The following is a 25,903-nucleotide window of genomic DNA, read 5'->3' as shown; positions in this document are numbered from 1 at the left end:
AATCTGACCCCCGTTATGCTGAGATGTAGTTGTATTTCCCATATTGTATCCAAGCCACAGTATGCTCAACCACACTATAATGGGACTTTAACCTACACCAGGTTTGTCTTGTCCAGTACGTACTGGAAACCTAAATTCTCGACTTGTCTTCCCGCAGTAATTGGGCTTATTCTAGTCAAACTAAACCATTTGAATTCTGAATTTCCATCTGTTTATACAAAATGCACCATGTACGTATACAATATCAGTCAGCTTGTGGCTTGTGAATGATTCAGGTCTGACTAGACTAAGAAAACCTAATGCCTTTTATTTAAGTAGAGATTTATCGCTGCATTGATATGCAAGATTAGCTGGGTGTGGTTATTCAGGACATTTTTATGTAAAGGGTAATATTCTTACAGAATAAGTTGGCAGTGAAGGTATTTCTGGAGACACAGATGGGTTTGGATTGTTATGCTCTCCTGATGGATTTTTTCTTGACCTAATAATTCTTAGATAGTCACTTTGGTCACTCAATCCACCTCTGTTTGTGGGACACTGCGCAATTGACTGCCTGCCGCGTTTTGCCCACGAAATACACAGTCACTCCACTTTACAGTATATTCTGTGAAGCACTTTGAGATATTTCAACGACATGATAAGGTGCTATAATCAAATGTAAGGACTAATATTATTATATATATTAGATGTCAGCCTGGCTCGGTTTGAAGTCCTCTTGTTTCTTGATTGTGGTTTGAAGCTCCAAGTAGTGACTTTGAAACCAGTCTAGGCTCATTCCACTTCAATGCTGGGGGCACACTGCATGCCTGAGGTTTTGTGCTTCAGGTGAGACGTTAAACCGAGACTCTGTCAGCCTGTTCAGGTGGAATATTAAAGATCCCATTTCTATTTGGAAAGAGAAGGGAGTTTCTCTCGGTGGCCTGGCCAACGATCCCCGAGATAACATTAGTCAGTTTTAGTCATCACTATTTGTGCAAGCTCACTACTGCATTTGCCTAAAATATCCTTTACAGAAACTTAGATACATTCTTAAAGTCATGGGTGCTTTTTCAAATGTGCTGATGTCTGGTTCTATTTTACAGACATTACTGTGTACACATGGCATAATACAGAATGGAAGGAACAATGTAATGGATTAGAAATCCTTCAACTGCTGAATCAAAAATCTTTAAACTCTCAATAAAGAACTTGTCCTTGCCTGTAGTATATTACTCCATATTACCACTGTGCTGATTCCCGATGCCATATTATTCCCATATGTTGGCTGAGATTTAGCATTCAAAATTCTCTGTTCATCGACCTACTCAGTACATTTAATGGTTTCTCACAGAACAGTTGGCAAGTTGTTCATGCCCAGAATAAGCGAGGAGCTGAGTTCTGTACGTGAGCTAAGCACATTGACTCTAAAGAGTGAGCATGAATTGCTGAAAGGCTTCAGTACTGCATCACGTAATATCTTAATGAAATCAATATCAGCGCCTGACCTAGAGTTTCCCAAAAGGAGGTTTGGCATTTGGCCCAAGAACATTGTGTGATCTAAAGGCATAAAGATGTCGATGACATCATGGGCAGATTGTATTGATGGCTCAATCTATTTGTCTTTGTATGGTATCCTGCAAGGGCAATTGAGATGGGTGTTGAGTGCACAGGACTTGATAGGTTGATGACTGATCTTTTACAGCTCGCTTCTTCTTTCAGAAGTTATGACCGTGGATTGACCGTGTTGGGGACTAATCGTCTTTTGCAAATGAACCTCTTCAGAATCTTATAGTTATTTCACTTTAATATTCTCTGTCCAACCTTTAAGGTTCATCAAGGAGACTGAACTACACACTATGTACAATGTTTATTTTAACCAAATTGATATATTACCTCCTTTCTTGCAGAGTTGGCTAATTTAATGTACAAACAATACCAAAAAAACTGAACTAAATTTCAAGAATATACTGTATTAATGCAGTACTTTGTAAATTGGATTAGTAAATTGCACATCGTAATTCACATTGCCCTCTGCAATCCAAGCAGTTATTTGAGATAAATAATTCACTCACAAATAGAATTCTCCATTCATTCAATCTGTTAATCCTGCACTTCATTGCTTGTGAAACTGCACCGCAATATCAAAAATATACCTCGAGTCCTACCTATTCAATCAGGATTCTGTATCCCAGGTGGTAATTTCACTCTCTCCTTCATCCTCCTCTCTCCCTTACATATCAATGATGAATGTTCCATTATGCCAGTCATCCGCTGAGCTCTTGAATTTCCTTGCTTGTTGAGCGTGCAAAATTATATCAACAATAACTTGCATTTATGCAATACCCTTGATGCAGGACAGTGCCTCAGAGTACTGCTTATCCATACAATATGGGGGTGGATGTCTAAATAGCAACTATTTGTATCTGGATTCCTATTGACTCTAGGTTGCAAATTGGGATTCCTTCCAGCGCCTGGAAGTATGTTGTGCTGACCCTTTTTAGACAGTTTTTTGAAAACTGAGAAGGAGGATGTGAGGCGGAGGGATTTAGGGAAAGTGTTCCAAAGAACTCAGAGTTGTTATTAAGGAATTCCCATTAGAAATCTCTGCAACTGATGTGCTCGCAACACCTAACTGTTTAATGAAAATATCTTCGGCTGCAAAATTGTAACTGTGTCACGTGCTAAGGAGCCTGAATGAATCTATTTCGGTTAAGTGAAGCTTCGAAAGATTTTAATCTTGATGGCTCTGGGTTTAGCTGTGTTGGGATTAGGGGAAGAAGGTAGAAAAGAAAGCAACACTGTAAAAACAGTGATTTCAGCCTGCAATTGCTTCTTCAAAGAATCGCCAGAGGTCAGTATCTACTGCCTACGGTTTGCAAACAGAAACAGAAAGTCTGTATTCCTCTTTACTCTAGATTTCATGGAATAGTGTGTACAACGACTGTACATAATAGTGTTCCAAACTATCAAAATACATAGCATTTTGGAAACAGAAATCTTCATCTCGTACTCATTTTTGAATGAATTTTAGATGCTTTGTGCTACGCACTGTAGTTGGCAATGAATCTTTACAGTAAATCGTGGGAGCACGGGTCACTCAACAAACTGAAGTGTCGTGACTGTGTAATTCCGTAGGTGAACTTGGTAGCCAATTTGTGCACAGCAATGCCCCGCAAACACCCATTGAAAGGAATGACCAATTCTATCTAGGAGAAAAACTCCCTTCTCTTTTTGAGTAGTGCCGTGGAATAACATTCACCTGAACAGGAAAGGAGGATCTTGGGTTAACATCTCATCAGATGTTTAATGTCCAAATCAGAAATTTCACCTTGGTGTAGACTCAGATTTTTTTCTCAGCATCTCAGAGTGTACAAATTTTGGACAATCCTTAACTTGAATCTGAATTTTGAAGCAAGTTTTGAGACGTGATGTTTACACACTTCCTATGCATAGCAAATCACAGTATCATGCTACTGGTTAACCTGGGTCGAAGGTAGACCTGAGCTATAAGCGAGGCAGCGCTCTATTGAAGGACTTAGTAACAGGGTTTCCCTCGAGCTATAGCTGAGAAGAAGTTTGCACATAAAGTCTTGTAGCGTATTGATTAGAATATTCACCTTGCAATTGAGAGGACCCAGGTTTGATTCCCAGGCAGCGCGGAAACTTATAAATAAATAATTTGGTCACTCAATCCAAACTGTTTGTGGGACATTGCTGTGCACAATAAGATGCTGCATTTCACCCACCGACAAAATATACAGAATTTGTCGTATATTCTGTGAAGAACTTTGAGATGTGTCAATGACCCGATAAGGTACTATCTCAAAAGCAAGGATGATTATTATTATTAGGTTTAAAATGTTTCTGTGGAGTCTGTTCAGCTTCATACTGGTTCCTCATTATTCCACTGGAAAACTTTAAATGCCACAAAAGAAAGTTGGAGGATTGCCGATTTACTAAAGTGCGTTCACTTTGCTTTTCAGTGATGTCTATTTTCCCGTTTTACTATCAACACTGTTAAAGACATGCTTTGTTTATTCTATATCTATGGGGCCTGAGAAGCGCCATTCACAATGAGCACAATGGGTCGCTACAAATCATTTGTCTTATCAGGCACATTGAATGTTTGTCCAATGCCAGCTCTGAATAAGACCAACTCGACTTCCATTTGTAAATAGTACTAGACTCGGCTCGCTATAACTAAGCTCCTATAACTGGATGCCAAAGTAAAAGGGAAATTTATTGTTCCAGTGAGTGGGTTTATTAACCTACTGGTGTTATTTTTGGTTGATGGCTTTCAACCCCCATTAAAAATCCAGACAACTATTTCATTCACCTTTATGCCAAGGTATAACCTGTACCAACCAGACAATTTCAGATTGCAGCTATAAATTATATTACCGCAGGAAAAGCTGGAAGGGAAACGAGACAAAGGCAGTGCATCAAAGCCACTATTGAGCACGAATAGCGGTATACATGAGTGTTCCTATTTCCCCGTGTTGTAACCATTTTATTACAAAAGTTTAAATTCTGTTTGAATGAATGAATGGGTATCTTCTTGAGCTTCTACCTGGATTTTTAAAATATCAAAATGTTTGTGTCACATTTAAAATCCACTTTCCCCCATGCTGGAATTATCCTTAAATCAATGTGGATTCTATGTCTGTGTGTAAAGCAGCTCAAGTCTACGTGTAGTACGTTTGTCTAATAAATCAGAGCTGTGTCCTTCTCAGTGGATGAAATGAGTGAATTTCTACGGATTCAGTGGGAAATAGTTTCGCTGAAAAGGAAAGCATGAGTTGCGCAAATTTCAATTTCACCCTTGTAAAGGGACCTTGGGTTCACTAAAGCATTTTTATACAGTTCCGTGAGGTTTAAAAGTCCTTGCGCAATGTTTCACTTGTTAAAGCTTGTCTGTCTCAAACAGAGCCCGTCATTTTTACACCTGGGTTTTTTTTAAATTTCGCATATATAACATTTTTACCGAGTGCAGTATATATTTTTTTGTTTTGCAAAGACAGCAGACCTCAATGAAAGCAAAAGAATCGCTATCATTTTGTACTTGCTGTGCAAATAAAGAGGACAAGGTCTGTGCTTTGTTGTAAGCAAGAATGTGAAAAGACTGATAAATTGAGAAAAGGACCAGGGAAGCTGCTATTGGGTCATTTTTATTAATGTACATCCAGGCTCTGTGAAAACCTCAGCACGTTTAAGGACTGTTTGTCTCCAGCTGTATGTAGCAAGGCAATTCAAGTGATTTTTATTGTCTGAGGTGGTTGAGATTCAGAGTTTGCTGTGTAGCTTTCCGTCTCCCTCCTTCCTACTCGCCCAACCTCCACACCCCCTTCCTTCAGTGCATCAAGGTTCCCAGGGTAGGTGCTGGAATGCAAAGTCTAGGAATATTACTTGAACAGCAGGGGGTCAGACATCAGCCGATATTGGGGTCACTAAGGAAATGATTCGTAGTAAATTTGTTTCATCAACTCTTTCTTCGATGCTCTCCTAGGAAACGACTGTCAGTGTTATGAACTCCGATCGGGGCTTTTGTGTTTGTCGTCATTGCATACCTCCCTTGTGCACCTTCTGGTCTTGACTGCAGTTGTTTCACTCGACAGATAAAAACAGCGAAAAGCCAGAAGGAAACGCAGCTTCTGCAGCTCCGCAGCCTCCAGTACCTGGAGCGATACATTTACCTCATTCTCTTCAACACATATCTCCATTTGGAAAAGAAAGATTCCTGGCAACGGCCCTTCAGTGCTTGGATGTACGAGGTAAATAAGTAACACTCTACGGACTAAGAGATCAAAGCAATTCACTGCAATTAATAATTGAATATTCTCCCAACAATCAGTTCTCCAGATACATTACTCTTTCACTTCAAATCCAGTTGCTATAATCAAATTGGTTGCTGCATTTGCCTATAAATAATAATAATCCTTGCATTTGATATAGCATCTTATCACGTCTTCAAGACATCTCAAATTCCTTCACAGAATATACTGTAAAGTGAACTGAGTGTATAATTTGTGGGCGAAACACAGCAGCTAATTGTACACAGCAGTGTCCCACAAACAGTCGTGGATTGACTGACTAAATTATTATTCCTGTAGCTCAGTGGCTAGAGCCCTCGCCTTGCAAGCGAGAGACCTGGGTTCAATTCCCGGCAGGGTGAAACCTTGGGCAAGTTTCCTTACTCCACACCCCTGATAATAATCTCTCAAGAAAAAAAACAATAATAAATGGGTCACTTCAATCCACTTCAATGTTTGTGGGATATTGCTGTGCCACATTTCGCCCACAAATATACAGTCAATTCACTTTACAGTATATTCTGTGAGGCACTTTAAAACCTCTGGAAGATGTGAAAAATGCTCTATCAAATGCAAGGATTATTATTATTCTTTCACAATAACAATCTCTTGCAGAAATATATATGGCAGCCTTCATGCAAGGTAGTGTCACAGAGCACTCAATACACCTGGCACCAATGAAATGCTTTGAGATGTTTGGACATTATGGGCTATTTATAAATTAAACAAGGTTTATTTTATTACTCTATACTGTAAATCGACAAACCAAGTGTTCAACCTCAGATCTACGAACAATCCATTCAGGAGATTGTCCTGTCCTGAAGGTGCTTTCTGAGTCATAAGAACGTACAAATTTGCGAGGTGAAAAAAGTCCAAGGTCCATCTAGTTTGCCTTAGAGTTGCACAGTATAAGTTTGATGCCACTTTCCACTAAAGTTAGCACCCAGTTGCGGGACTGCTATGTGACTCCAAAATGATGCCATGTAGATCCCGTTGCTAGGGTGGAAGTGACCTTTGTTAGACGTGGACTTAACTGTTTTTAAAGCCCCGAAATACAGTTTGCTTTTGGATTTCTGAATGTCGACCGGACAGGATGGTGTGTGTGTGTGAGAAAATTGGATCATGTGATGAGTTAATTAACACTTTGCAATTTTCACCTGGATACCTTAAGCCTCCACACAAGAGAAGATAAGTCATTTTCCAAATTGAAATGCTCTGCCTTTTCCGTGAGCTGTTATTTTCCGCCTGGCATTGATCTCCTTGCGACAGCTGTGCCAAAGTTTGCACTGGGCCTCCAGGAGCACAGGGTCACGATGCTCAACCTGCTGTGGCACAGAATCCCCACTTATCATGTGGTGGGAAGGTGGGGCTTAGATTGGTGCAGAGCTGGGTGTGAAAGTGATTTGGGTGTAAAAGGTCATAACTGGCTCCAGTCTGTGCGGTCGAGCATATTGAATTTAGGAAGGCCCCAAGGTTCAGTTCCCAATCTGTGCCAAGCTAACTAATCCTAACTGAGGTGCCAACAATGACGCTACAAATGACTTCAGTGGCCCTGGGCTAGGAAAGAGAAGATCAGCCAGGTTTCCTGTTCCCAAACACCATCCAGGAATATTGTCTAATCAGAGCACAGTGCAGATGTTGGACGAGGATGGGATTAGGTTTGGCTGCAATAGTTCCACTGGTTGAATAGGCTGCTGTCAATCACAGTTGCACATAAAAAAGTCACATTTTTAACTTTTATTTAAAGAATGAAATCGTTGAATCCTGACTCACTCACCATTTCTTGTTGCTCTCACTTCTCCCAAGGCAACAGTGTTGCTGTGGGTAAGGTTCCACAGAGACTGGCGGGCTCCTGCTAACTCACCCAAGTTGCCATTCTCCACATGTGATCAAAGATGGTGCGTCTTGCAGAGCTATTTAACCGTGGGACGAGTTGTGGTAGAGCCCAATGCTGTCCTCGTCTGTCATGTACACAAACGCCTACACACTTACACCAGGCAAGATCATTGAAATGGCAGGACTGCAATCAAGGAGTGGGAACTGATTTTTATTCCCCCATCTCCTTTCCAAGCCAGGGACAGAAAGGTCAATTGAAACAATCGTACACTCAATTCATCAGCCAACTGCTTAAAAACCTCAGAGAATCTAGCATTTTCTGTTCTGCAGCTCATCAGAATGTGTACTCCTGATCACAAAAGAGGCCCATTTCACCATAGGGTCGTCCCGTTCTCACTCCCATCCCCAGGCTAGTTCCTTAATTCTAAAAGAATAACCCAACAAGATAAAGTATGGAATAAGAAAAAACTCGAGAAGATTGCTTCTTTCACAGACACTCAAGGATTATTGCGAACTTCATTCATTCCTTTCATTTCTTCCTGCACAGAGACTATAATTATTTACGAATCTTAGAATTCCATTGATTCTATACAACCAGACATATATCTGAAAAATACATTGAGCAGGCTTTATGATTATTCCTTAGGAACCAGAACTAGAACAGCAGGCTAATTTTCCTTCAGGTGGCATATATTGGTCAAATTCAGTCTACTGAGGGGCAACATAACCTTGATCGTACGGTAATCAATGCTGATAAGGGCTTTGTCAACATAACCTTGAAGCTTCGAGTTGCTTTTTAGCTGTTCTAAATGCTCCATGAGATAAACTTTGGGAATTTATTCTTCCATGTTCAAAGATGCTACCAACTAAACCAGGCTATGGAGTCCTGTAGCTCAGTGGTTAGAGCATTCGCTTTGCAAGCGACAGACCTGAGTTAAATTCCAGGCAGGGCGAAACCTTGGGCAAGTTTCCTTACTCCACACGCCGAATAATAATCCCTCCAAAACCAAAAACAATAATAAAATTGGTCATTTTCAATCTACGACTGTTTGTGGGACACTGTGTGCAATTGGCTGCCACATTTTGCCCCAAAATACACAGTCAATCCACTTTACAATATATTCTGTGAAGTATTTCGAGACATCTCAACGATGTGATAAGGTGCTATATCGAATACAAGGATTATTATTATTAAATAAATAAATAGATATGGGATCCTGGACATTCCACCGCCCAAGAGGCTGAAGTTCAAAAAGAACTTTGTCTTTGAAAATTGCTTACTCCAACTTATCTGGATAACTGCAGAGTTACATTTTCCTTGCATTACTGTATCTCCACCCGCACTCAGATACACTGTGACAATAAGATGTATTGTCACCTCTGGTGATATGGCTGTTCTTGCCACATAGAGCATGTATAATAGTTGGACCGGAGGGGTACTCGGCTTTGTGAGTCTTGATTATTTATTGTAAAAACAAGGGTAAGTTTGGGAAAACTTAATTTTCACACATTTGAACAAAACCCAGTAACTTAACCAATTCCAGCAGCTTTATTCCTATTTTCGACTTATTAGATATTCAGGAATTTTTAATGAATCTTTCCTGTCCTAATTGGGAGTTTGTTTGAAAATTATTTTAAATTAGCTACATTTTTTTCAGATAAATATGTAACGCATCTAATACTAAACTCTGCTCTGCTTTTGCCTCAAGTTCATGACGTTCATGAGAGAAATTTAAATAAAACTTTTTATAAATTGAAGAATTTGGGCATTTCATTAACATAGAATAAGAATTCCTGAAATTAATTTGAGTTAATAGATCAGCAATACTACAGTATTTAGTTCTGGTTTGTGTGGCATAAAATTACAAAGCAGTCCATAAACATTGGATTCTGTAGATACTGTGGCTTGTTTGTTTGTGAAATGGATTTGAATGCCTGGGTTTTTCTGTGCTGTGATCCGTAACTGCAGTTTCGAAAGGTTTTCAGCTGGAATTTACAAGCTTATTCTGCTTCTTTTGTCACTGCATGTTTCACATGTTAAACTTAATAAAGTCTGGGGGTTTTGTTTTCGTTGGTGCATTAATCGCTATCTGTGGTTTGGTCAGCTGTACTCAGATAGTAAAGACTGGAATTTCTGTGCATTCTTTACAAATTACAGCCCAGCTGTCAAATTTTCCCCACCCCGGATGTTGTTCCAACTTGACTTTTTTTAATCTATCACTGATTATTACTAGAGGGATAAAGGGAGAAGTTAGTCAATTTCTTTTACGTAAAAGGTTATTAAGATATTGTTAGGACTCATGGTCTAGGCTAACAGTCCAACTCAGTGTTGGGGGTGGGGAGTGCTGCATTGTCAGAGGTGCCCGACTGTCAAATGAGACATTAAACTGAGGATCCGTTTGGCTGTTCAGTGGACTTAAAGAACCCATGACACTGTTCGAAAATCAAAGGGAATTTCTCCCAGTGTCCTGGCCAACAATCCTCCAGGTAAAATTAGTCATTCGCCTCATGGCTAATTGTGGGGCATGGCTATTAATGACAATAATCATCCTTGCATTTGGTATAACACATTTCACGTCGGGAGGACATCTCAAAGCGCTTCACAGGATTTATTGTTAAGTTTAGTGACGGTATTTTGTAGGCAAACATGAATGATCTGACGAAAGGTCATCAAGGTTAAACTTGAACTCACTTTCCGCTCCCCAGTATATCTGCAGTATTTTGCCTTTTGTTTTATGAAAGATCTTTGTATGATTGAAGCATGAGCCAAAAAGCCTTTGGTCAATTTCAGATCCTATGCAATATAAAACAAAAGTACATGACTTACAGCTCTCCAGTGAATGAACATGTGGCACAAACATTAGCAGAGTACACATAGGTCACTACTTTATTGGTGATTTTGTACACAGCACATTTATTATACAATATTCCCCCAAGATTGATGAATCTAAAACCGTCCCCTTTTCCTGTTCACGCTTCGCCACAGTAATTTTTATGATTTGGCAAAAACAACTAGAACAATGTGCCTCTTCGACCGTGCCATTGATGACCCTCCTTCCCCTCCCTGTCCTCCACCCTCCCTAATCCCGAATCCCAGCTCGGGTCCGAAACACTGATTGTCCAGCGCCATGGGACATCCTCCCCATGTGAAAGGCGCTATACAAATGTAATTTTGTTGTTGTTGTTGTATGTAAAACCTCATACTATGGAGGTTGATGACACAAGAACTTAGTGCTATTGGAAAATAATGGGGCTCAAAAGCTTAAATTATATACATAGCTAGAGGAGGATGCAGGAAGAATGAAGGAAGTGGACATTTAAGGCAAGAGCAATGAGCATGTTTGCATACATATAGGGAATTGATGGACTATGGAAACTACTTTGGCAGAATCAACACCTATCATGGGAAATTGAGATTAGTGGTCATTGTGAGGTTAGTGTCTGTTGCCGAGAGTGCAATGCTAAGCACTTTAATGCAGGGCTGCATATTTTTGGAATTTTGGATAGCTGAAATTGTCGGCCTGTGCATGAGAAGATTTAACTGACAGAGTGACAACAGGCAGCTGCAGGAAGGGAGCACATGAGAATGTATTCTGGCTATCCAGCCAGATTGTTTTAAATTGATTGGCTAAAAGTGATAGATTTGATTGCTACTGATGCTGAGGACAAGTGGACTGGAAAAGTGATGTTGTACTCGAGGTTATTTTATCTGCTCTTTTAAACTTTGGAAAGTACTTAGTCAATTAATTGGTAGTTGTTACTCGTAGGTCATTACCCATTCACTTACATTACATCAGATGTCAGGTAACGTGAGAATGGGGGAAGATTTTGAGATTTGTAAAATAAAATGTGCTGGTATGTAGCATCAGTTAAATGGGCTGAAATAATTTTCTCCATGTATTACAATGATTAAGAATCCAATAGAATTGTAGTGGTGAAGGCCATTTACAATGCTGAAAAAAGTGTTATATAAATAAATGGATTATAATGGACAGAAACAAACATGAAAGTCAAAGTTGATTCCATTTGAAATTATGTTTTGATTCTCGTCCGGTGCTTGAATTAAAAGATCATGTCATTGTCTTTTCTAACCAATTTCAATGCTTATAGTTATTTTACAAATAATTGCAACTTTTAGCTAACTGAGTTGTTTGAAAAAGAATAGGGAGAGAAGCCTTTATTGGAGTCAGTTGGCAGCATGTTTAATACATCTTTGAGTGAATTAAAATACACACACACAGTATAGAAACGTCAACTTTCACATGTCAGATGTCATGTTGGGTGTAGCGGTGCGGAAACCAGCCATGAAAAGATTTTCTTCAAAATAATAGCCAGCTGTTGACAGTAGTGCTAAATTCATGGCCTTCTGATTACTTATTGAGAACGTGACTCCAGAGCCTTAGTGTTTTCTGTCACAGTGCCTCTTTCACCAACAGAAAAAACAAACCTCCACAAACAAGGAATACAATGCTTCTGTTCCAACAGATCTGCTGATTTCCAATGACTCCAGAGTTTGGACATCTTCAGACTCATTCATTGGCTCGAAACAATGCTTCCCTTGAAACAAGTGAGGGCAAAGTTCAGCAGCATTTAAGGGATGAAGTCATGTTCAGGAAATGAGGGACACAACAATCAGTCAGTATCAATGGTTATGAAAGAACCCTGTTGGTTGGTACACAACATAAGCAAACTAATATCCCTTTTGTCCTTAAGGAACACTTTGACATCGCTTCCAGCAGTAGAGCTAACCAGAGCGAAAAACCTAATTATTCCTTATTCAGCATCCTCTTGGCATTTGTTCCATTCACAGACCTTCAGAATGCCAGCTTTTTAATAGAGTTATAAAAGCTTAAGCAACCCATTCTTTTAAACATTCATTTTTAATTTTAAAAGGTTGTTGGAATTGGCTACAGGAGAACAAAATGTGTACGTTGGTTTACAAATTAATGTACAGCTTGGAAACAGGCCACTCGGCCCAACCAGTCCATCCCAGTGTTTATACCCCACATGAGTCTCCACCCTATACTCCCATCAATTCCCCTCTCCCTCATGTGAAGGTCTAGTTTCCTCTTGAATGCGTCTACACTATCTGATTCAACCACCACTTCAGGCAACGAGTTCCACAATCTCTGAAGTAGTTCCTCCTAAATTCTTATTTTTATCTCATAGTCGCTATCTTAAATTTTGTCTCCAGGTTACAGACTCCCCAGTTAGTGAGAACAGCCTATTTATGTTAACCTTAATGAGTCCTTTATAATTTTAAACACTTCTATTAGATCTCTTCTCTAGCAAAGCTGATAGTACTGATTTCTGCTGGAGTTTTCCAGAGTGGGTCTGGGAATCAAATCGATGTGCTGGAATCCAAATAGTGCACTTTGATCAATTTGATGTTACCATAATTGTGATTCGATGTTAGAAATTGCAAGATACATGGACCATTATTCTCTCATTCTTTAAAACAGTTTTTAATCCCATGGAAGCGTTCGCCATATAGATTGCTCGTTCCAGCAAATGGTTTGGGTTTTTTTGTCGAATTCAAGATCCTCACCCTCACCTACAAGGCCATTCACGGCCTCGCTCCCTCCTACCTCTCCGACCTACTATACCCCTACCTACCCGCCCGTACCCTCCGTTCCTCTGGCTCCGGTCTGCTCCACATCCCCCGCCCCAACCGCCCTACTATCGGTGGCCGGGCCTTCAGCCTCTCAGCCCCGAGGCTCTGGAACTCTATCCCCCAGTGCCTTCGCCTTGCCTCCTCCCTTTCCTCCTTCAAGGCCGGTCTCAAGACCTTTCTCTTTGACCGTGCCTTCAGCTCTCCTCTCGACTCTCTACCCCCTCCTCGTTCCCTCCCCCTGACCATTTCCCTCCTGCTCGGGTCCTGACCCAACTGTACAGTGCCTTGGGACGTCCTCCCAACGTGAAAGGCGCTCAATAAATGGAATCTTGTTGTTGTTGTTGTTTTGTGGTTGGTATAATTCTGTCTTTCATGTCTCTCTACCACAAGTTGACTGCACCCCAATTCTAACCTAAACACTCTCAGCTTATATCTTATATAGTGCTTTGTGAGATAAAATTATGGAAATTACATATATAATTAATACAATAGGTGTAGCATTGATATATATCTATATTTATTATATAACTATATATCAATATATTATATATATAATACATACTGATCTCCCATGTAAGAATTCTAATATTGGAGTAATTGCCTTCCACTGGTGCAGATTGAACATGAGCACAAATCTGCAGTTATAAAAGTCTGCTTTCACTGTGGTTAGAGTGAGCAGTAGTGGGAGGGAGAGGAGGGGTATAGCTCTGCGTGTGAACACTCAAATCCATCCATAAAATGTTGCTGTTAACTTGTGAGTGTAGAGCATTTCTGATGAATTCTCAGAAGAGCTGACAGGACAGTTGTCTCCTCATAATCAGTAACAACAGAATGGCAGCATATTGAAACCATTGGCCTTAGCAATAAAAGCAAATCAGTGAAAGACCACTTGATCTTTGGAAGGTGACCTCTCTTACATCGATCTTGGTTGTGCCTAGTAATATAGGAATGTTTTAGATTCTCCCGCCCCAAATCATACAAAACAGTAGTGCCAGAGGTGTATTACAGAAGTAACGTCTGTAGCCATAATATAAGAAATTTCACATTTTATCCTTGTGGAGTTTTCATTTTACAAGATGGTTCAGTGAGATCATTTGATTCCTCGAGGAAAGAGATCAAAAGAATTGTGAAAGATTGAGTGAAACCATGTCTGTTCTGTCAGAGTGTGTGAGATCAAAGTTTGTTGATAGACATTTATTTTCCCCTGAAAAAAGTCTGGTTTGGGAATAGTCCAACAAATTTGAAGACTTGCAAATATCATTTAAGTTACTGAACATTCTCACCACCAATGAATCGGTTATTTTTGTTTCAATCTGAATGTGGTTGCACATTGAATTTTAGCAGCTGTTGTGTAAAATAGATGATGTAACCAAGTGTGAATGTCCAGTCTCTGTTATTCAACATGATGATAATACTGAACTTGATGCGAAGAAGTGGTGTTATGGTTTACTTCCATTGGGTGTGATGGATGCTTATATTGTCTGTAATCGTTTAATCTTTATAACATCCTGTTCTTCTGACACACAACCATAAATAGTTCAGTGCAGTTGACTCAGATCCAGCAACAATTGCAAACCAGTATTCTCCATCCAAGTATATCATGCATCTTGTCAGGATTGTACTAACATTTTAAACTGGACCGATAATTATGAAATCCAGGTTTGATGTTGATGGGTTGCAGATGTAACTGTAACCATCTTCAGTATTTTTGAGATTTTTATTTTTTCTGAAAAGGTAGTTCACTTTGGTTATTTAGATTTTTAACAAATATATGAGGAGATTCATTTTATAATAATCGTTTGTTAGTAGATTGACGGATCGCTTTTCTGGGGCTAATAATCCTTTCATAATAAATAAATTATTACAATAATTCAGTCAATCAATCCACAGCTGTTTGTGGAACACTGTTGTGCTCATTGACTACTGCGTTTTGCCCACAAGATATACAATCAATTCACTTTACAGTATATTCTGTGAAGCGCTTTGAGAAGCCTCAATGACGTGATAAGGAGCTACGTCAAAGGCAAGGATTATTATGACTATTAAAATGAATTAAGGGAACTATATGGAGGAACAAACATATTTGAAAATATTGCTTCGGATCATGTGTATAGAAGTTTGCTTTACATCTATTCGTATCTGTAAAATTAATATTAACAGTAGCATCAGACTTAATAGGAGATATAACCTTTGCAGCAAATACAATGTGTGCAGGTTCTTAGCAAACATTTTTGAATCCCAGCATTTGAAGAACACCCTCCTGAAAGAAGTGGTACTCAAAGGATTATACAGGACTTCCAGGCATCTGTGATATTGTAAACGTCCCACTCCCATCATCTGTGCAATACATGAAGAGTCCATGATTGTGCTGTGGGAAAGATTCACCCTCTGCATCTCCATTAGCCCTAGTAATTCGTATTGGCAAGTTTGATCTACTCAATGGCAGATGAAAGAGACACCTGCCAAGTCCAGTCACAATCACAGCTGATGAATTTAGATTGTAGAGAATTCACTTAAAGAGTTCGTAGGAAAACTACCATCTAAGCATTGTAACTACTGTACTGCAGCCAGCTCCTCACTTTCCCTATATTCAATCATTTTTGTTTTTAGAATTGTGCAGTTGATCTCCTGCTTGGAAATGTTTTTGAGATGATGCATTTCATAAATAAAATAATTCAAATTAAACTTTGAAAAATGTCCACACCATTGTATTTGAGCCGGTTTGCTTACAAAAACTGAGTGAACAAAGTTTGTTAAAATCACGTCTTTAATGGACATTGGGGGGGGGGACTGTATATGTTCTGTAGATTTATTTAGTGGTGTAATTTCAGTTTGAGTTGAGCCTAGCTACATTCAAATGTAAATACCTTTGAGTAAGATATCCATGTGCCAGACATTACCGAGGATTTATATTGAAAGGAGCTGGTTGTACAGTGAATTTGATGTCAACATGATTTGATGAGATGGGTCTTTTCACTTTGGCAGATATAATGGAACCAAGTGAAGTGGGTATCTCACCCTTATTGGTTGTGGATACAGGCCCACGGTATAAAATTAATTTGGCCCAAAATTGGCATTAAATTTGTAATCCCACTCCAAGAAGTCATTGGGGTGGTTGGTGTACAGAAACGAGAATTCAGGCTGTTCCTCTGAGTAAAAACTGGGGTCAAAAAGATACTTCCAAGGGACATTGCCCCATTGTGGCTGCAAATATTTTAGTAAACTTTCTGAAATAATATTTTCAGAAAATGAAGTAGGGCAGCCCAAAATCTTCAAAGATATAGGGAGATAAGTCCCATTGGGAAGGTCCCAAGAGCAATATTTTGTCTTGACTTGATTTGAAATCTGGTGCCCTCTATTGGTAGATTTTATTGGATCTTAGATGGACCACATCTGGAGTACCACATCTAATTGGAATGGTCAGTCTCGAAGGCACACAGGAATGGTAAAATAATCATCTTACACGCTGTATAATTATGCAGCATCAGTGATGGTGGTCATGGATGTATGTTCATGTTGTCTTATCTTACAAACTGAAGGAGGAGGATGTGGAGAGAGAAAGACTGAGGCAGGAGATGTTTTTGTATTGGTCTCCTGGGCCTCTGATTGATACCTGCAGAAATCCATCACCATGCTTAGCAGCATTCAAACCAAACTGAGAATTCCATATGGGTATGCCACTTACACTTGGGAATTTCTTTATGTCTGGAATGGAATGTGCACTCTCCCTGAGAGATGCCCCTTTCTTTTCTAATTCTGAAGAGCATTGGGTGCAGAGTGGTAAGAGTCAAAGCTTGGGTACCTCAGAGTGTGTGGTGGGATAACTACTTACATAGAATTACATAGAACAGAAACAAGCCCCAACTAGTCCATCTATATGCTTGACAAAGAAATCACTAATTTTGGAGGGGTTTAAAACACAAGTGTGACCACAAGTTTTTCAACAGTTTCTTGAATATGCCAAGTAATATTATCACATCGTTATTGCTGAACAGTCTGTTTTTATTTCGCTCACCAAATATACAGCTAATTCGCTTTACAGCATATTCTGTGAAGCGCTTTGAGACAACTCAAAGATGTGATAACACGCTATATCAAATGCAAGGATTATTATTATACCTTTTTTTGTTGCACGTTTTTCTGAAATGTAATTATATGGACCACTATAGGATTAAGTTGGCATGAGGTAAATCATACTGATCTGACATAAAACTAAGCAGGAAATGATGCTAATATAGAGGATCAACACCTTACCATGTGTGCAAATTTGCAAAATGTCTGAAAATTGAGTGTTGTTAGGAGTGGGGGAAGGAATGAAAAGGCTGTTAAGTTTTTGCACATTATTGGGTGTGAAGCAGCCTTGGTGAAATCAGTTTGAGCATTCTCAACCAAGTTCTCAGGCTGTGAGCAGTCTGGAACTGATTGAACCTAACACACACTCGGAAAGAACAATAATTATAATTGATCTGGGAAAATAAATGCTGTGCTGGTACATTAGGTGTGGTTTTAGGCTTAGGGCTAAGCGATAGTTGGGTAGATTTTCTTGCTTGCTGTGATAGCTTGCAGTAGTCTTATTCTATTGTTGGTAAATTGATGATTGACCTGACAATTGTAAAAATGAGGTATCATTGGTCTTTCTCTCTCTCTATCCTGGCAGTAATTTACCCCACTGCTATCAGATCTTTTCCCCCAATACATTTCCCTATGAAGGAGAATAATAGAAATCTCCTAAACACACGTGTGTCACAGTGGGATTTTTCCACTTAGTTTGCATATGAAGCAAAGAATGAATATTCCCAACTATTCCTTCCTTCTGAATCTGTCCTGATTTAACTGTGTTATGAAAACAATTTAGTCTGAGGCAAATCCTAAAATTACTGGTTTAGTTATTGTGTTTTTCGAGGGTTTATATATTTTTTAAAAATCAGTAATTGTTCAATAATGGATGTCATACTGGCTCACAGCAGCACTATTACCTCTTGAGTCGAAAGTTGGTGAGTTTGAGCCCTCACGTTGGGATGTGGAGTTCACAGTCTAGAATGAAACTCCATTGCATGCTTGTAGAGCATGACATTGCTGGAGATGTCGTTCATCGGATGAGATATTATATGTGTGCTAATCTGGCTCAGAGTGTGTCAACCCAGCTCAGTGGTAACACCCTCGCCTCTGAGTCAGAAGGCTGTGGGTTCAAGCTCCACATTGGGACTTGGAACTAAGTGTCTAAGACGACACTCCAATGCAATGCTAGGGGTGGGGCGGGGGTTTGCATTGTTAGCAGTACCAGATGTGACGTTAAACTGAAGTTCCGTCTGCCTTTTCAGGTAGACATTAAAGATCCTATGGCACTATTTGAAAAGCGAAGGGAGTTTCTCCTGGCCAACAATCCCCCAAATAAAATTGGTAATTCGTTTTGTGGCTGTTTATGGTTGATTGCTGTGGGCAATTCGACTGCTGCATTTGCCTACAAGTACACAGTCACTCCATTTCATAGTTAAATCCTGTGAAGCACTTTGGGATATCCTACTGATGCAAAAGGCACTATGTCAAATGCAAGGATTGTTATTATTAAATCAAGGTCCCATCTGCCTGTTCAGGTGAACATTAATAATCCCATGGCACTATTTGAAAAGAGTAGAGAGTTTCTCCAGTCAGGAGACCAACAATCCCCGAGTCCTTATAGAAGGAGGGAGATTACAAAATGCACTGACTGCACTTTACAGTAAGATACTGTGAAGTGCTTTGAGATATCCCTCCTGACGTGAAAGGTACTATCTAAAATGTAAGGATTATTTTAATGATATTCAATTTGTACTTTTCAAATGCTGTTGGTACTAACAAATAACAAATCTCCACTGAAAATTTACCATGCTTTAGAGCCCCTATACTTTTAAAATACTAATACATCTGTTGCATAACATAAAATGTCATCCACATTTAAAAGGTGATGAGACGATCTAAGCTTGCATCTACCGGGCTCTTTAATGTCTTACTAAATGGTTTAAATATGGAAAGCCCCTGTGCTTTGTCATCCACGCTTGGTAATTTTAATGTAAAAGTTTAGGTATTTTACTGTTTGCATCAATATATTCATATAATCACACAAAAGGGTGTGTTATCTTTTATTTGATTAAATTTGATTTGATTTCTAATTAAAGGATTAATATATTTACAATATGCAATTGTGTGGCTAAAGTTGTTATTTTCGTAAATATTTCTAAAATGATTTTTGTAAAACGAAAACAACTGAAGTGGTCTTTAGCATATGAAATATTTAAAGAAAGACTTAATAACAAAAACATTGTTCTTTGCATGTATTCATTCAGGTAGCAGCCAAGGCTGGCGTTTATGAGATTCTGAACCAGCTGGGTTTCCTTGAATTTGAAGACCCGCAAGACACACCACTTTCTGGACTGCGTTACCGTTGGCTGCAACAGAGTACAAATTCACTTCCTTTCCGAGGGGAGTTCATTTAGGTTTCTTTTCCTCCCATTGAGCTGCCAGATGCCTACTCCTTGGTCAGTAGTTGTACATTTTATGTCCTAAAAGACTCCGTTTGACTCTGTTGAGACTTTTTAAAACTGCTTTTTACACTTTTATATTACTAGCAAAATGCTGATAAACATGACAAGCCAGGTAGGTGTCAAGTATTCTCTCTGCCCTACAGATGTGCACCATGAAAACGGTATGGAGACTCACTTCATTCAGTAGAAAACGACTTAATAAAGTCAGCTGAGACATGCAATAGCTTGCAAACTGCCAATTTTTCCATTTTCACCATCGGACATCATCAGAAACCGCTCTGCCTTCAAAGAAGTGTAACTAAAATGGAATCACCACTAGTGAATCCTAAGATATTCAACAGTGCTTCCATAATATAAATAGAAATATGTAGTTATGGGTTATTGAATAGACTAAAAGCATTCATGACCTGAGTGCTACAACCTTTCAGTACTGAATAGTTTTCAATCTTTCTCAGCTGAATATCTTCCTTATTTTTCACCATTAATTTATACCGTAGAGGTTCTGTTCAACTTAAAATACTATCTCAGTCATATTATTATCAAAATGTTTTGTCAGTTGGTGCGGAAATGTCAGATCCATAAGGTTGTATAGAACGCTTAATATTTGCTTTGTACATTAAATGTTGTGGGACATTCTTTCTATCGAATACACTGTACTCATTTGGCACAGGAACAAGTAGGGTGGTCCAAATGGACAAGCAACAGGAAAGCTTGCCAGACAGCAATATCAATGGCAAAAATATGCGTTTTTAGCTGGTTTAGACTGCAGCAGTTACCCCAACGAACACTCTCGGGTTTCCAAGCCTTGGCTCTTGCAAACCTGCCCCTAATACTTTCCGGAATTAGGTAAGCAGGATGCATCATCCAGGGAGAGATTACGCATTCCATTCCAACAATCTCTCTCTGTAATTTCCATGTGTAAGTGGGATGCATAGAAGTTTCAGCTTGGTTTGGATACTTGGTTTGGTATGTTGATGGGTTTATGCACGTGTCAGACCTGCAGGTGTTGAACCCCCCGCAAAAAAAAATTGGCAAGAAAGAACTAATTGAATGTTTTGTTCAGAATTGCATCAGTAAATTCTGAAACAAGATTAAATTACAGTTGCATCATCTTCCCCTCCAGTCAAATTTATCAAGTTACAATTTGTTTTAGCATGATCCGACTTTTTTTTGCATTGTTGTAAAAGGTAAGAGTATCATTCTGCATTACACATTCCCCAGCAGCAAAGCTTCTCTGCGTGGTGCCTTTAAAATGGAGCTATCCTATCCTTTCAAAAAGAGTATCTGTTTGTGTTTTTGATAAATATACATTTTAATCAAAATATTTTCAACTGACTTGAAACTTTTATATTGCAAAACGAGCTTCATAAACACTGCATAAATTAGATAACGTAACTAACTTCAAAATAAAAGGGCTGAGTGTCCCTTTGAGGACAAAATTTGGGCAAGTCAGGCATTTAGAGGATTCTTTGTTGCTTGAAATCATATGTAAATAAAAAGGGAATAGTTGTTTATTCTTAGAGACTTTATGTATTTAAAACCTAGCACCTTTAATAACTTTAATGTGCTACTTTGGCTTTTTTCAAAATGCAGAATCTGCCTTTGCTGATTTTAGGATTTTCGCTGTAATGTGGGTCACTTCATTTGAAGCTAACAATCACTGATCAGATTTTTTTCATGATGTACAAAAAATTATCATTTAAACAGCAGTTCTTTTTAAATGTATGGTTAATGTACATTAGGCCCAGTACCAGGGAGATGCAAATGCAATGAATCTAGAATTGGGATTATTTTTGTCCATTCTCCTGTTTATTTAAGCTATGTTAACACTCCCAAAGTATGCAAAGTTTGCTACGTTTTCCATCAACTGAATTCAGTCTTGTCCTCTCTTCTTTGTCATCATATGAAACCAAAGGAATATTATTGAAGGCAGTCTATCCAAGCTTTGAGTGCTGTGAATATACTCTATCTATTTGTGGGTGTACATTTAAAATCCTCATCCTTCTCCCCTCTTAAAGATGCAAGCTCACATCAGAGTGTATTTAACATCAGTACCTTGACAAAGTGGCTATTTTTCATGTGTAAGTATAGATGGTGATTGTTAGCAGACTATTTTACTATGGGTGACTTGATTTCTGTTCTCACTCGAAACCACACATGTGCAAGTTCCAGCACAGGTCGCTGGAAAGCAATTAGGAACTTTGAGCTGATTTTTTTCCTGAATAAAAAGCAAGTGATATTGTAATGTAGGCATCTGACAGCAAGTACTGGCTGGGAATGGAACACAGTGCTAGAGGGGCAGAGTAACAGAGATAGAGAATGGGTTGTTGTACTGACTATATACAGCCCCCATACCCCTTTGTGTTACCTTGGGTTCACTTACAGTGCTGATGTCCTGTGGAGCCACACTAATTGGAAGCACGGTACACCCTTTTCTCATGCTTTAAAAAAAATGCCAACGTCCGAGTCATCGGGTTGCAACTGATGTCAATTCCGTTGTGTTCAACGTAGAAAATGTTGCTGAGAAAGCAGATGCTCTTGTGCATAGCGCGTGTAGTGACATAAATGACAAATAACCCAAAGGTCAGCTTTTTTTGTGCTTCACTTATAATGCGGCCTCTGAGATATTGGACTGTTGATAACAGGTTGCTATGTACTTTGGAGATACTGCTGCCCCTTACTACCGTCAGCGACTAGTCTTCAGCCACTATACACCCCACTCTGGAACTCGTTCCCAAAACCTCTTCTCCTTGGACCTTTTCTCTGGACTTTCACAGCCCTCTTAAAATACTTATCCTATTTACTGTGCCTTTGATCAATACCATTAAATTTCCTTTTCTGCCCATGGATATCCATTGTTTCTATGAAGCTTTTTGAGACATTTGTACTATGTGAAAGCCGCAATTTAAGTGCAACTGTTGTTTGGAAGTTAGATGGACACTGAATCCAGGATACTTGGTGCCAGACCAGATACACAAGGTGAAATGTGAGAGAATTGAGAGTTTGTTGCTAAGTCAGGTAAATGTTCATCAGCAACATGGTCCTAAATCTGTCATCATGCACTTTATACTTTTTATACTATGCTTTCATGTTTTTGCCAAATTTTTTCTGTTCAGTTTTTACCTTTCGGCAGAAGCGTTATGTTTTGACAAAAGATGAATAATGCCTTCAAAAATGTAGAATTTTCAGCCACACCATTGTTTTTCAAACAAGATCCAAGAGTTACATTTCAGCTGGTTGACTTTGTCTCACAGTTTTGTTGAAGAATCCCTTAAACACTATCAAAAACAGTGTATATTTAAAGAACAGAGGATCTGCAACTTCGGTGTGTTCAACTGAAAACAACTATGTTGATAAGCAAGGCAACCAGACCTCATTGTTTGTTTCAATATATTGTCACAAAAAGATAATAAAACGGATTTTAAAAAAAGTTTGCTTTTACAATTTTCTAGTCAAAATAAATTGTTGATAAAAATTGTGTCTTTTAACACAATGCACCAACACATAAATGAGCTTCAATTATTTTTTCAATGGATATCAATTTACAATTTACTTTGTTCACCTAAATGCTCAAAATATCAGACAATGATTCACTAGAATATCTACACTCATGGTGCACTGATTATAACTGGATATTCACTACTTTGCCATAGCAAATTATTGTATCATAATTCAAAAATGGGAAAGGAATTAAATCAAGAATCAGTCTAGCTCAGTATGGATTTACTTGGTTTGATTAATAATATGAAATTAGACACAAGCTGCTTTTAAGAATAAAGTATAGAACAAAAAGCCGTTCAGCTCAAGCCTGCTACGTTCATCAATCTCATTGCAGACATGACTCAATCCTTTTAATTATCTGAGGAAAAGCTATAATACTTACTGATACATTAACCATTGGACCTTAGAATTAAGATTTTTGATATTAGTTAATGGCTCAGACTTCTGATGAATAAAGGCTATGGATAAAACAACAAGATTACATTTGTATAGCGCCTTTCACGCTGGGAGGACGTCCCAAGGTGCTGGACAGTGTAAAGCATTTCAGATCCGAGCTGGGGTCAGGGGGGGATAAGGGAAGGGAAGGCGGGTGGCCGATGGCATGGTCGAAGAGGAGGGTCTTGAGGCGGGACTTGAAGGAGGCAAAGGAGGGGGCGAGGCGGAGTGACTGGGGGATGGAATTCCAGAGGAAGCAGAGTGGCTGAAGGCTCTCCCGCCAATGGTGGGGTGAGTGGGTCGGGAGATGTGGAGCAGCCAGAGCCGGCTGAGCAGAGGGAGCGGGCGGGTTGGTAGGGGGTTAGGAGGTCGTCATGTTTCAGAGAATTAATTTGATATTGATTGACATGATTTAGAGGAAAAGAAATGCCTCCAATATGACATTTGCAATATTATTTAAACAGTAAATATAAAAGGAGCTGCAAATAGTTAGGGTTGCTCTGTGAAAAAATGTGGTTCTCTTTGAGCGGCCAATTGTAGATAAGAAAGTCTTTATAATCATTTGTAAACTTATAAAGAATTGTTTCTAAGAGGTTCTGAAGACTGTGCCATTACAACACTGACCACAACAACCAATTCATTGCTCCCTCCTTTCCCATTTTCAGATCACACCTGAAGACCTTCCTCTTCGACCGTGCTTACCATCACCTCCCCCTGGCTCCGTGTCAGGTTATGCGCTCCGAAACACTTTCCTGCATGAATGGCGCGATATAAATGCACGTTGTTGTTGAAATACACCCAAAAGATAAGTGCTTACAGCAAGTAAAGTATTGAAAATTTGGTGGCATGGCATGATTCAGTTTTGCAGACCAGAAAACCATACTTTCAGCTTGTATTATACCCAAGCGACTTATCATTGGCAGAACTACCTGTAGACGAAGCTGCTTATAGAACAGACTAAACATCCAACATTCCTGTTTATGTTTGAAAATAAAGTGTACCTACCATCTTTCAGAGCAGAAAGCTTAATTCATTCAAACACACTGAAAAAAATTCCATCTGATATGTCAGGGCTCTATGGAGGGAGGAACAGAGATCCAACAGATCTTTCCCATGGTAATTATTTAGCTTCACGTGCCAGCACTTTATTTCCTGAAGGACATAGGATAAAATTAAATAATTTGCCTTAACAACAGACCCCTATTTTCACGAACTTTGTGATCTGCACACTTGTATAGTAACAAATCTTTGCTATTATCATGCTCTTACTATAAAATAAACAATTTGTGGCCACCCAGTTGCTTAAATGTTCGGAAATAATTTCTTGCCATTAAAATATTGACTGCATCAATCAAATTCAGGAAGAGCCCACCATGAATCACCCAGAACCATCTCAGATGCTGATTAAGTGAATAGCTCAGTTCCTCTAAGTTAATAGCAATTTAGTCTCTGCTGACATAAAGGAACTCCAATGATGCCTTACAGTATTTTTTTGCTTCTGAATGTGGATTAAATCTAAAGACTCAACTTTGTGATCATTTGTCTCAGTAATTACAAAAATTCAAAGAAAATTGAGTTCTGTGTGCTTTTGATTTATTTTTATATTGTTAAATTACAGACTTAAATTTCTCTTTAACTTAATATAATATCAAATTTTGAGGTAGGATATGTGACTCTTTTTAGGCTCAGAACTCTTCACATTCAATTCAGTAGTATATTAAAACCATCATCAAACAAGCTGAATAGGAAAATCTAACCTATTTCGAAAGAATTTTAAAATTTAGTGTAAAACAAATACTTTTCGTGTTTTGAAATGCACATCTTCTCATTCATCCAATTGTGAACTGTGAGGTAATATTGCTGCTGCGATATCCTCAATGCTAATCTGGACCCTTCAAAGCTAGATTGGATGCTATTGGTATTTTTAAATATAGCCTTTATTGGTATTCACCTGTACAGTTTACCTGTTTAGGTAAACGTTAAAGATCCCTTAGCACTATTCAAAAAGAGAAGTAAGTTTCTCTCTCCCAGTGTCCTGGCCAACAAACCCCTCAAATAAAATTGGTCACTCACTCCCATAGTTGTTTGTGGAACATTGCCCACAAAATAGACAATTTATATTACAGTGGAAGCACTTTGAGACATCTCGACAACGTGATACAGCGTTATATCAAATGCAAGAAGTATTATTATTACTTGTGCAGAAA

At 38.9% G+C, this 25,903-nt stretch overlaps 1 protein-coding gene across 3 annotated transcripts in view; it reads left to right on the top strand.

Annotated features, from left to right (window-relative positions):
- Positions 1–24,387, top strand: part of pald1a (phosphatase domain containing paladin 1a) — an 88,527-nt gene extending 64,140 nt beyond the window's left edge. For 2 of the 3 annotated variants that reach the window (XM_007899593.2, XM_007899600.2), the window contains exons 19-20: positions 5,595–5,750; positions 19,563–20,457. In XM_007899593.2, coding sequence (XP_007897784.1) covers positions 5,595–5,750; positions 19,563–19,712 — 306 coding nt within the window. In that variant the 3' untranslated portion in view covers positions 19,713–20,457. Of the gene's footprint in view, positions 1–5,594; positions 5,751–19,562; positions 20,458–24,361 lie in introns of those variants that run through there. The other variant, XM_042336998.1, reaches the window with a different exon arrangement.
- The last annotated feature ends 1,516 nt before the right edge of the window (positions 24,388–25,903 follow it).

Source organism: Callorhinchus milii, unplaced genomic scaffold (genome assembly GCF_018977255.1).
Source record: "Callorhinchus milii isolate IMCB2004 unplaced genomic scaffold, IMCB_Cmil_1.0 Scaffold7, whole genome shotgun sequence".
NCBI lineage: Eukaryota > Metazoa > Chordata > Chondrichthyes > Chimaeriformes > Callorhinchidae > Callorhinchus > Callorhinchus milii.
This window is presented reverse-complemented; position numbering and strand designations above follow the sequence as displayed.